The sequence below is a fragment of the Natrix helvetica genome (assembly GCF_964273705.1).
Source record: "Natrix helvetica genome assembly, chromosome: W".
In the NCBI taxonomy this organism is placed as follows: Eukaryota; Metazoa; Chordata; class Lepidosauria; order Squamata; family Natricidae; genus Natrix; species Natrix helvetica.
In genome coordinates this window covers 83,294,314-83,306,270 of record NC_138555.1, presented here as the reverse complement: position 1 = coordinate 83,306,270, position 11,957 = coordinate 83,294,314, and the positions used below count along the sequence as shown (strand labels likewise).

Here is an 11,957-nt window from a genome sequence, read left to right as displayed (position 1 = left end):
CCTGAAGAATGCAGCTAGTCCTCAGCTTACGACGACAACTGAGCCCCAAATTCAGTGGTTGGCTGAGTTTTGCTCTCTTGGGCCTGCTTTCTTTGCAGCCGTGGTTAAGTCCATCCCTGCAGTCACACGGTTGTTAAGTGAATCTTTCTTATAGACTTTGCTTGTTCAGAAGATCGCAAAAGGGAACCACCTGAGCCGGGGGTACTGCAATACAATACAATACAATACAATACAATACAATACAATACAATACAATACAATACAATACAATACAATACAATACAATACAATACAATACAATACAATACAATTCAATACAATAGCAGAGTTGGAAGGGACCTTGGAGGTCTTCTATTCCAACCCCCTGCCTAGGCAGGAAACCCTATACCGTTTCAGACAAATAGCTATCCAACATCTTCTTAAAGACTTCCAGTGTTGGGGCATTCACAACTTCTGGAGGCAACTTCTGTTCCACTGATTAATTGTTCTAACTGTCAGGAAATTTCTCCTCTGTTCTCAGTTGCTTCTCTCCTGGATTAGTTTCCACCCATTGCTTCTTGTCCTACCCTCAGGTGCCTTGGAGAATAGTTTGACTCTCTCTTCTTTGTGGCAACCCCTGAGATATTGGAAGATGCTATCATGTCTCCCCTAGTCCTTCTTTCTATTAAACTGAACATACCCAGTTCCTGCAACCGTTCTTCCTATGTTTTAGCCTCCAGTCCCCTAATCCTCTTTGTTGCTCTTCTCTGCACTCTTTCTAGAGTCTCCACATCTTTTCTACATCGTGGCGACCAGAACTGAATGCAACTATTCCAAGTGTGGCCTTACCAAGGGATTGTAAAGTGGTATTAACCCTTCACGTGATCTTGATTCTCTCCCTCTGTTGATGCAGCCTAGAACTGTGTTGGCTTTTTTGGCAGCTGCTGCCCACGGCTGGCTCCTATTTAAATGGTTGTCCACTAGAACAATGAGTCGGTTGCCACGTGAAGACGGTCGTAAGTGTGAAAAACTGTCCTGAGTCACGTTTTTCGGTGGGGTTGTAAATTCGAACGGCCACTAAATGAATCATTGTCAATCGAGGACTCTCTCTAATCAGTTGGGGAAACCATGTTACGCTGGGAAGTGCAGAGTTTCTGAGGACGCACAGGGAAAAGCGAAAAACAGAGCTGGGGGTTGGACTAGAAGACCTCCAAGGTCCCTTGCCCCTCTGTTATTCTGTTAACATCCTGCTCCCAAAGACCCTGAGGCCTGTTTGGGGGGGGGGAGTTTTGTTTTGTTTTTAATCTGGGGGGGAGGCTTGAAATATTTGGAAAGAAAAGCAGATTTAAAAAATAAATCACGGGGTTAAAAAGTTTCTCCAGAAATCACAAAACAAAGTTAGTGTTTATTCCACACCCAGGAAAGTGTATTTGTTCTCTGAGTTATCAGCTGCTTCTGCCCCGTCAAATAAAGTCAAGGTTTGACTTTAGAATAATTTGGCAACCGGATTTACAGTTTCCCGTTAATCTGAGAAGTTTGTTTTGTGTCCCAGCCAAATCCGCAACCCGGCTGGCACCGAGCTTTGATTACGTGACCGCAGAGATGCGGCAACGGTCGTAAGCGCGAGAAACGGTCGTAGTTTGGCAGTTTGCATCTCATCGGGATCCAGGTTGACTCGGCCTTCCATCCTTCCTTCCGAGGTCGGTCAAATGAGGACCCCGATTGTTAGGGGCAAGAGGCTGACTCTGACGCTGTGAAAGCCCTGTGAAGTGGTATATGTTTAAGTGTTATTGCGAAGGAAGGAAGGAGGGAGGGAGGGAAGGAAGGAAGAGGAAGGGAGGGAGGGAAGAAGGATGGTGAAAAGGAAGGAGGAGGGAAGGAAGGAAGGAAGAGGAAGGGAGGGTGGGAGGGAGGAAGGATGGTGAAAGGGAAGGAGGAGGGAAGGAAGGAAGGAGGGAGGGAAGGAGGGAAGGAAGGAAGGAAAGAAGGAAAGAAGAGGAAGGGAGGGAGGGAAGAAGAATGGTGAAAAGGAAGGAGGAGGGAAGGAAGGAACGGAGGGGAAGGAAGAGGAAGGGAGGGTGGAAGGGAGGAAGGATGGTGAAAGGGAATGAGGGAAGAAAAGAAAGGAGGGAGGGAGGGAAGGAAGGAAAGAAGGAAAGAAGAGGGAGGGAAGAAGGATGGTGAAAAGGAAGGAGGGAAGGAAGGAGAAGGAAGGGAGGGGAAGGAAGAGGAAGGGAGGGTGGAAGGGAGGAAGGATGGTGAAAGGGAAAGAGGAGGGAAGGAAGGAAGGGAGGGGAAGGAAGAGGAAGGGAGGGTGGAAGGGAGGAAGGATGGTGAAAGGGAAAGAGGAGGGAAGGAAGGAAGGGAGGGGGAGGAAGAGGAAGGGAGGGTGGAAGGGAGGAAGGATGATGAAAAGGAAGGAGGAGGGAAGGAAGGAAGGGAGGGAGGGGAAGGAAGAGGAAGGGAGGGTGGAAGGGAGGAAGGATGGTGAAAGGGAAGGAGGGAAGAAAAGAAAGGAGGGAGGGAGGGAAGGAAGGAAAGAAGGAAAGAAGGAAAGAAGAGGGAGGGAAGAAGGATGGTGAAAAGGAAGGGGGAAGGAAGGAGAAGGAAGGAAGGGGAAGGAAGAGGAAGGGAGGGTGGAAGGGAGGAAGGATGGTGAAAGGGAAGGAGGAGGGAAGGAAGGAAGGAAAGGGAAGGAAGGAAGGGAGGGAGGGAGGAAGAGGAAGGGAAGGAGGAAGGATGGTGAAAGGGAAGGAGGAGGGAGGGAGGGAGAAGGAAGGAAGGAAGGAAGGAAGGAAGGAAGGAAGGAAGGAAGGAAGGAAGGAAGCCATTTTGTTGCAATGATTAGAGTGCCGTATTGCAGGCTGACTGCCCACTGCCAGCAGTTCGAATCTCACCAGGCTCATGGTCGACTCAGCCTTCCGTCCTTCTGAGGTCAGTAAAATGAGGACCTAAATTGTGTGCGTGGGGGGGGGGGGCAATATGTACACCGCTTAGAGAGGGCTGTAAAAGCACTGTGGAGCGGTATGTAAGTCTAAAGACTACTGCTATTGCTGTAACTCACATTTTTTAATCCCGTCGTAACTTCGGACGGCCACTCACTGAACGGTTGCAAGCCTGCCTTTGCTAAAGTTGTGTGGGAAAGTCCTCCGCTTATAGACAAACTCACATTCAGACGTGATCGACAGCTGGAAAGAGCGAGCAAATTCATGACAATTAAGAGGAGACCTTGAAAACTCAATAGCGGAAACTCCCCAAATTCCCCAACCCCGCCCACGCTGGCTGGGGAATTCTGGGAGTCGAAGTCCACCCATCTTAAAGTTGCCAATATTGCACTGGGATTTCGTGACACAACTCTATAGCCACATTTCTTCGCTCAGGGGTGTGCACCAGGAGTCCTCCGCTAACGACAATCGAGCCCCAAATTTACGTGGCTAAGCGAGAAATGTGTTTTGTCCCTTTTAACGACTTTTCTTGCTAAGTGAATCCCTGCGGTTGTTAAGTGAGTCACGGGGTTGTTAAGTGAATCCAGCGTCCCCCGTTGACTTGGCTAGTCAGAAGGTCGCAAAAGGGGCGTCAGGCCTGCAGCCATCTTTTCTTTCGGCTCTTTGGCCTGCCACCCATTCTATTGTCCTACTGTGCATTTTCTATTGTGGGAAAATGGATTGTGTGGAGTTTAGATGATAGGCAGCCATAACAACATTCTTTCTAGAAAGCCAAGGTCATCCTTTGTCTTTGGCACCTCTGCGCCTGACCGGAACTGGATGGGTGGAAGCTGCCAGCGTGGCAGTGGGAGATGGGACCATGGGATGGACTTGTGGGTGTGGGGGCAAGATCTTGAACTTTCAACTGGATGGGGAAAACTGGGAAGCTTTCAGATTCGGGTTTTCCCAGATGTGCCAACGTGGCTCTCTTAATCAATTGAGCAATACTTTGCCTTGGACTCTGATTTAATTTTGGATGCTATTCGGGACCCTGACAAGGGGATCATGGGATACACACACACAACACACCGGGACACTGCAACCGTCATAAATATGAGTCAGTGGCCAGGCATCTGAATTTTGACCATGGAGAAACAGTCGCAAGTGCGAAAAAGGATCATAAGTCACTTTTTCCCCAGTGTCGTCGTAAAATGGTCGCTAAAGAAAACCGTTGTAAATCGAGGTGTTGACCATATTACTGTGCATTGCAGGTCCTTTCCTCAGCTTTCAGGCTGATCAGGTCCCCAGATCGATGGAGATCTTTCCGTTTTGCGACGCTACATAAAGTCCTGATTTGCTTTGGTTATCTGGGGCAGCTGATTGATTAGCCAGTAAATATGTGGACATTATTATTTCCATGCCAAATATTTAAAGAGCTCCTCTAGGCCTGGCCTGCGTACCAGGAATGCGTCCCTTTCTGCCAAAGAAAACAAGGGTGCAAGACAACATTATATTTGTTTATCTAGCCCCCCCCCCCCCCCATTCGGTCAAGCTAACCTCTGAATAATTGTTTTCAGGAAACGAGGAGCGCCTTTGATTAATGTTTCTAGTCCCTTTGAAGTAACAAGCAAGAATGTGAAATTCTGATAAGGATCGGTTGAATCACAGAGTTGGATCAAAACGAAAATGAACACTATTTATTCGGGGGGGGGGAGAATCACAGAGTTGGAAGGGACCTTGGAGGTCTTCTAGTCCAACCCTCTGCTCAAGCAGGAGACCCTATACGAGTGCCTAAACAGGAATGCACAACGGCGGGCTGGTCTTCCCAGGCCCTTGGAGCGTCGGAAAACAGCCTGAAAAATGGCCAAAAAACAGATCGGTTTTTTTGGGCGTTTTTCAGGCTGATTTTTGGGCCATAAACAGCTGAAAAATGACTTGAAAACAACCCTTTAAAAAGCTGAAAACGGCCCCAAACAGACTGAAGATGACTTGTTTTTCTGTTGGGTTTTTGGGCCATTTTCAGGCTGTTTTTTCTTTTCTTTTCTCTTTTCTTAACTTTTTTTCCTTCCTGCTCTTCTGTTTTTCTTGTCTTAATTTCTTCCTTTCTTTCCCTCCCTCTTCTTCCCTCCCTTTTCCTTCCTTTTCTCCTCTTTTTCCTTCCTTCCTTTTCTTCTAATTCTTTTCTCTTCTCTTAACTTTTTTTCCTTCCTGCTCTTCTGTTTTTCTTAATTTCTTCCTTCCTTCTCTTCTCTCCCTTTCCCTTCCTTTTCTCCACTTTTTCCTTCCTTCCTTCCTTCCTTCCTTTTCTTCTAATTCTTTTCTCTTTTGTTAACTTTTTTCCTTCCTGCTCTTCTGTTTTTGTCTTAATTTCTTCCTTTCTTTCCCTTCCTCTTCTTCCCTCCCTTTTCCTCCCTTTTCTCCTCCTTTTCCTTCCTTCCTTCCCTCCTTCCTTTTCTTCTAATTCTTTTCTCTTCTCTTAACTTTTTTCCTTCCTGCTCTTCTGTTTTTCTTGTCTTAATTTCTTCCTTCCTTCTCTTCTCTCCCTTTCCCTTCCTTTTCTCCACTTTTTCCTTCCTTCCTTTTCTTCTAATTCTTTTCTCTTTTGTTAACTTTTTTCCTTCCTGCCCTTCTGTTTTTCTTGTCTTAATTTCTTCCTTTCTTTCCCGCCCTCTTCTTCCCTCCCTTTTCCTTCCTCTTCTCCTCTTTTTTCTTCCTTCCTTCCTTCCTTCTAATTCTCTTCTCAATTTCTTCCTTCCTTCTTTCCCCTCTTTTTCCCTTCTTCCATCCCTTTTCCTTTCGTGCCAATGTGAAACCCTCTCCTGCCAGTAGGAGCCCAGTCCCATGGATGAAATTGGAGTCTTGGTTCTCCTCTTAGCCAACCCCCACTTCCCACCCCCCTTCAAAATAGCAACAAAGTTTGCAAAAGGGTGTGTGTGTGAATTCAATGCAATATAGGTAGTCCTCGACATACAACCGTTCGTTTAGTGACCAAAGTTACAACAGCGCTGAAAAAAGGGACTTAGTACCGTTTTTCACACTTACGACGGCTGCAGCAGCCCCATGATCAGAATTCGGACGGCTGGGTGACTGGTTCACACTTACGACCGTTGCTGTGTCCCAAGGTCACGCGATCCTCTCTGGCAACCTTTTGACAAGACAAGTGATTCACTTAACAACCGCCTTACTTAGTGAACAACTGCAGTGGTTCAACTTAACGACTACGGCAAGAAAGGTTGCAAAATGGGGCGAAAGTCCCCATTAAGAAATGTGTCACTGCAGGCAAGCAGAAACGTTGGGCTCAACTGTGGACGTAAATCGAGGACTACCTGCACAATTCAATTCAAAACTGAAGCTGTTCCTTTAAGAATGAGGACGCTCCGTCCCGCCGGGAGGATTCAACTCGATAGCCTTCGGACCTCAATGGTAGTTCCCATCCGCATCTACTTCTCTCCCCCCTCCCCCCTTCATTGGATTCGCCCGAAGGGACCTGTTTCCTCACCGAGTCTACGCGGACGAGACCACTCGCCACCGACCGATTTCATCTTCTCTGCCTATCTCCCCCCTGTCCTCAGCGCCCGGTTGGTATCGCCCCCTAGAGGCTGCTAAGGATTAGCCCGGCGCCTCTTCTAACCACCCCTACGGGCGTGTTCAGAATGGTCTCGTCCTATAGAAAATCGAGGTAAATATTTCCGGGAGAGACCACTTCGCGGCTTCCTGGAGGGGGAGGAACTAGGAAAGGAATTGGTAAGGCTTGTCTGAATGTAGCTGATGGTGCATTAGTACGAAAGCAAAGGGGGGGGGGGGAGGAATTGTGCATGAAGGTAAAATGAGTAAGGGGGGCTCAGATTGCCGCCCCCAGGTTTTGGTCGAGAATGTTTGCATTCTGGGCTTACATGCTAAAGGACAACGTGTGCATGCTTTGCAATCCTTGAACAAGCCATCATTGGCTGAACCTATGCTTGGCCTTAGACCTGACACATGGTTGAACCAACAACAGTGGCTTGACGTTGCATAAACGATCAAACCACGTTTGCATCCTGGTTTAAGTGTGATGCACAAACCTAGCTACCATTCAGCGTATCTGGGGTTTAAGGGAGCCTGGGGCTTTAGCACATAAGCAGTAACAAGAGTTGGAAGGGAATGAATAGCATAACCGAATAAATAGAATTGGAAGGGACCTTGGAGGTCATCTAGTCCAGCCCCCTATGCTCACGCAGGAGACCTGTACTAGGGATTCGAACTGCCGACCTTTCTGATCGCACAAGCTGAGCCTCTGAGCCACCTAGTCAGATTGAGGCAACGTCCCTGGGTGTAGGATTGCTGCCTGGTTGGATCTAGTCCAGGTTCTTTTTTAAAAAAAAAACTGGATTTCCCACAATGCCCCAGTGATGGGCAATGCATTATGGGAAACGGACCGGCTTCAGATTTTTGGATTTAAAAAAAAAAGATGTTAAGGAGGCCAAATTAACCAGGCATTATTATTATTATTATTATTATTATTATTATTATTATTATTATTATTATTATTATTATTATTATTATTATTATTATTATTATTATTATTCCTCTGGGAGGTTGCTGGCAGGAAAATGGTGTGCTTGTACCATTTCTTTTTTTATACATATATATTTTATTTATATATTTTTCTTACACATATTTAAGTATTTAGTAAACAGCGTTTGTAGTAAACTCTGGAACATATAGAATGGAATGGAATGAAATAGAATATGGAATAGAATAGAATGGAATAGAATAGAATAGAATTAGGAATGGAATAGAATATGGAATGAAATAGAATATGGAATAGAAATAGAAATAGAATGGAATAGAATAGAATTAGGAATGGAATGGAATATGGAATGAAATAGAATATGGAATGGAATAGAAGAATAGAATAGAATATGGAATAGAATAGAAGAATGGAATGGAATAAAATAGAATATGGAATAGAATAGTAAATGAAATAGAATGGAAGAATAAAATAAAATACAGAATGGAATATAGAATAGAATAGAATTCTTTATTGGCCAAGTGTAATTGGACACACAAGGAATTGGTCTTTGGTGCATCTACTCTCAGTGTACATAAGGGAATAAAATACATTCATCAAGAATAAAAAGATACAACACTTAGTGATAGTCAAGGTTACTAATAAGCTATCAAATTGTACTAGGAAACAAGTAAAAACAATATAAATTGAAAGATACAAGCAACATGGTTATAGTCATAAGTGGGGAGAGATAGATTTTGTTGTATTTAAGTACAATGACAATAAAGATTATACTTATAGATACTAGGAAGGAAGAAAAGAATAATAGTAATACATTCTTAGTAAATTATTGAGTGTTGTGGGAATTAGTTGTTACACAGAGTGATGGCATTCGGGAGAAAACTCCTTGTTCTGGTGTCTCTCTAGCATCATTTTACAAATGTATAATTACTTTATACATGTATTAACTGCAACTGGAATTGTATTTGCACAAAATTGGAACCATGATAAGATCCCTATGGATGAGAATGTGATTAGGAAAATATTAGACTGCAGAAACGAACAGATTAACGCTGGCTATAAAGGAGAAAGAACAAACAGAATATGATCTGACATGGGAGTTATTTTATGGATGGTTGGAGAATAAAAACAGAAGTGAGAAATGAATGGAGATCACTGAAATAAAGAATATATGTTAAGATAGAGATGTAAACAATATGATGATTCTTACTATTACGAGTGTTAAGATTATTATATCCGATATAATTATATTTTCAGTCTATATATTAAAAGGGAGAAATAAATAGAGTTATAAGGCTGATTATAATTATCATTGTAACATTAGAGAATTATTAGCAATGTGACGAATACTGTAAATGTTGACTAATTGCAGAGATATTTGTAATCGGACAGCACACTGTTTAATGGAAGATGAAATGTTTAATTTAAAAATTAAAAAAACCTATAAAATTATTCTTTACTTGTATATAATAGTATTCTTCCAGTTTCCAATTTACACTTTTATTGTCTAACCGTTGATCAAACAAATTCCATGTTTAAAAAGTAGCCTGTATCTTCTTTATCCTTAACGTTAACCTATCCATTTCCGTGTTCTTGCACAATTTCTCACCAGCTTGTAAAAAAAAAACCAGGTTCCACCTCCTTTTTGGCCAAGGTTTTTAGCTCAGTCAAATTTCTGGGCTTGGTGAGAAGATAAAACAGGGTGGAATTCAAATTGCTGGGAAATGGAAAACTGGGAAATTATACTTTTAAAAAATTGGGTGGTTGGTTGTAAGCATGACATTCCATCTGAAGGCCAAGGCCATGTTAAACGTCAAGTGGGTGGGTTGGACTAGATGACCTACAAGCTCCCTTCCAACTCTGTTAATTGGTGTTAATCTCTAGGACTCTAGTTTCCATCATCCTCAGCTTGCCTGGTTGAGCTGCAAAGATCACTGAGGTTTCTTTTTCTCCTTCTTTCCTAGGATACGCGATTCATTCTTTGCCTCTTTCTTCGGAGTCGGTCAAGATGGTGAGTTTTGGGCCTGGTTCTTTTGATGGGTCCTTCCTGATCTTCCTCATTGCTTCCCTGAAGCAATGTCCCTCATCCTCGGCTCCTTCTCTTTGGTTCCCCACCAGCACGGACGGCTGAAGGTGAAGACGACGGAAGAACAAGCCGAAGCCAAACGCCTGGAACGGGAGAAGAAGCTCCAGCAGTATGCAACAGTCACCAAGGCCATCTTTGAGAAGGTGAAACACCTGAGGCTGGGACTCCTCCCTCTCTTCTGCTCCTGGGTGAAAATGATGCTGGAAAGGTCTTGGGTTGGCTGGTTGGGACCTCTTGCCGTGTGGACCTTCGAAATCCTGGGCCTTCTCACTCGTTTGAAGAGTCCTTGGGGTTGGGGGGGATGGATGGATGGATGGATGGATGGATGGATAGAAAGATGTCTATCTATCTATCTGTCAAGATTCCAATTAACAACCCAACTAAAGAAGACTCCGAGACTTGAAGTGCCTCAAAGTTCCATTTTATTAGCGATGACCTATTGCATTGATGGCGAATCTTTTTTTTGGCTCGTGTGCCAAAAGCAGGGGGGGGAGCACGGGGGGGGTCATGCGCAGGGGGCACAACACCCATAATTCTATGCGCGCGACCCCAGCGGACATGCTCGCACAACCAGCACTCCCCCACCCCACTTTCGGCATGCTTTTTTTGCCCTCCCCAGGCTCCAGAGGCTTTATAGAAGCCTGGGGAGGGCGAAAACAGCCTCCCCCCACCCCGGAGGCACTCCGGAGGCTTCAGGAGCTTCCCTGAAGCTTCTGGAGCATAAAAAGTCAGCCCTACGGGCAAAACGGAAGTTCAGAAACAGACTTCCGGGTTTCTCGTAAGGCCGATTTTAGCCCTCCAGAGCATTCAAGAGCCCTCAGGCAGTTTCTCTGAAGGCTCCGGAGGGTTAAAAGCGGCCCTAAAAGCAATCCGGAAGTCACTTTTGCCGTTGTTTGCCCTCCAGAGCTTTCAGGGAAGCCGGCAGAGGGCTCCTGAACGCTCCGGAGGGCTAAAATCGGCCCTACGAGAAACCCGGAAGTGACTTCCGGTTTGCTCGTAGGTTTGTTTTTTGCCCTCCGGAGGCTTCAGGGAAGCTGCCTGAGGGCTCCTGAACACTCCGGAGGGCTAAATCCAGCCCTACGAGCAATCCGGAAGTCACTTTTGCCGTTGTTTGCCCTCCAGAGCCTTCAGGGAAGCCGGCAGAGGGCTCCTGAATTTTTTCCCATCTTCCCTCCTTCCCAACCTCCCTCCCTCCCTTTTCCTTCCTTCCTTCCTTCCTTCCTTCCTTCCTTCCTTCCTTCCTTCCTGTTCAACTCCACTTCTCTTCAAGCTACCCAAGAGTGAGAAACCCAGTTCCGGGGACTCCGTTTCCCACCCACCCCCAACCTCCTTGGTGGCTGTGAGATTCATGAGAAATCGGAGGGAGGCAGGGAGCGAAGGGGCGTTTGGGATGCCGCCATCTTAACTCTCTGCTTCAGAGGAAACTGGGGGAGCTGGACAAGGATGCCCTGGAGCTGAGCAACAAAGTCCTGGGTGCCAATCCGGATTTTGCCACCCTCTGGAACTTCCGGCGAGAGACCTTCCTGCACCTGGAGAAGGAGGAGTGAGTAAGGGGTGGGGTGGGGAGGAGGGGTCTGGGAAGAGGAGACAAGAGGGTCTCCCCATGATGTCCAGAGGTCCACAGGTCCGTCCACCCCCCCTTTCCATCCCCTGCCAGGAGCCCGGAAGAGATGCAAGCCTTGTGCAAGGGAGAACTTGCCTTCCTGGAGTGCTGCTTGAGGGTCAATCCCAAATCTTATGGCACCTGGCATCATCGGTGCTGGGTGATGGAGCACATGCCCGAACCGGATTGGACCCGGGAACTGGAGCTGTGCGGCAAGTTTTTGGAGATCGACGAGCGAAATTGTGCGTAGTTCCTGTTCTTTTTTCCTTCTCCTTCCTTCCTTCCTTCCTTCCTTCCTTCCTTCCTTCCTTCCTTCCTTCCTTCTTTCCTTTCTTCTCTGATTTATAGCAGCTTGTTAATTGAATAGAGGATTCACTTGTTGGCAATTTCTATCTATCTATCTATCTATCTATCTATCTTTTCTTTCTTAATTTTTAATTTTTAATTATTTTATTCATAAATGTTTTAAATGCAGTGCATTGCCAGGGTATATCATTTACAAAAGCGTGGTAAAGAGAGAAAAAAATACACACCCCCATGCATGTACTGGTTACCTTAGTAATAATATAACAGTAATTTCAGCTAAATTTCTCTTGACATTGGCTTATTTATACTTCTGATGGTTATATTGGCGTATTTCTAATTATGAATCACCTTTACATTCATACATAGTGATGATCTTTCTTCATCTAATTTCTGCCTCTTGTCTCTAGTCTCTTTCTTCCTTCCTCCCTCCTTTCTTCCTTTCCTTCCTTCCATCCATCCATCCATCCATCCATCTATCTATATCTAATCTATCTTTTTCCTTCCTACCTTCCCCCTCCCTTTCTTCATCTCACTTTCCCTCCTTTTTCT

The 11,957-nt window shown here is 45.2% G+C and overlaps 1 protein-coding gene across 6 annotated transcripts in view; it reads left to right on the top strand.

Moving 5' to 3' along the window:
- Window positions 1-1,590: 1,590 nt before the first annotated feature.
- The window catches only part of LOC309400877 (geranylgeranyl transferase type-2 subunit alpha-like), a 38,453-nt gene continuing 28,086 nt past the window's right edge, over window positions 1,591-11,957 (top strand). The window contains exons 1-5 of one of the 6 annotated variants that reach the window (XM_081969597.1): window positions 1,591-1,679; window positions 9,378-9,424; window positions 9,532-9,642; window positions 10,918-11,042; window positions 11,157-11,344. In XM_081969597.1, the coding sequence (XP_081825723.1) occupies window positions 9,422-9,424; window positions 9,532-9,642; window positions 10,918-11,042; window positions 11,157-11,344 (427 nt within the window). In that variant the 5' untranslated portion in view covers window positions 1,591-1,679; window positions 9,378-9,421. Of the gene's footprint in view, window positions 1,752-6,362; window positions 6,648-6,676; window positions 6,725-9,297; window positions 9,425-9,531; window positions 9,643-10,917; window positions 11,043-11,156; window positions 11,345-11,957 lie in introns of those variants that run through there. The other 5 variants (XM_081969594.1, XM_081969593.1, XM_081969592.1 and 2 more) reach the window with 5 other exon arrangements.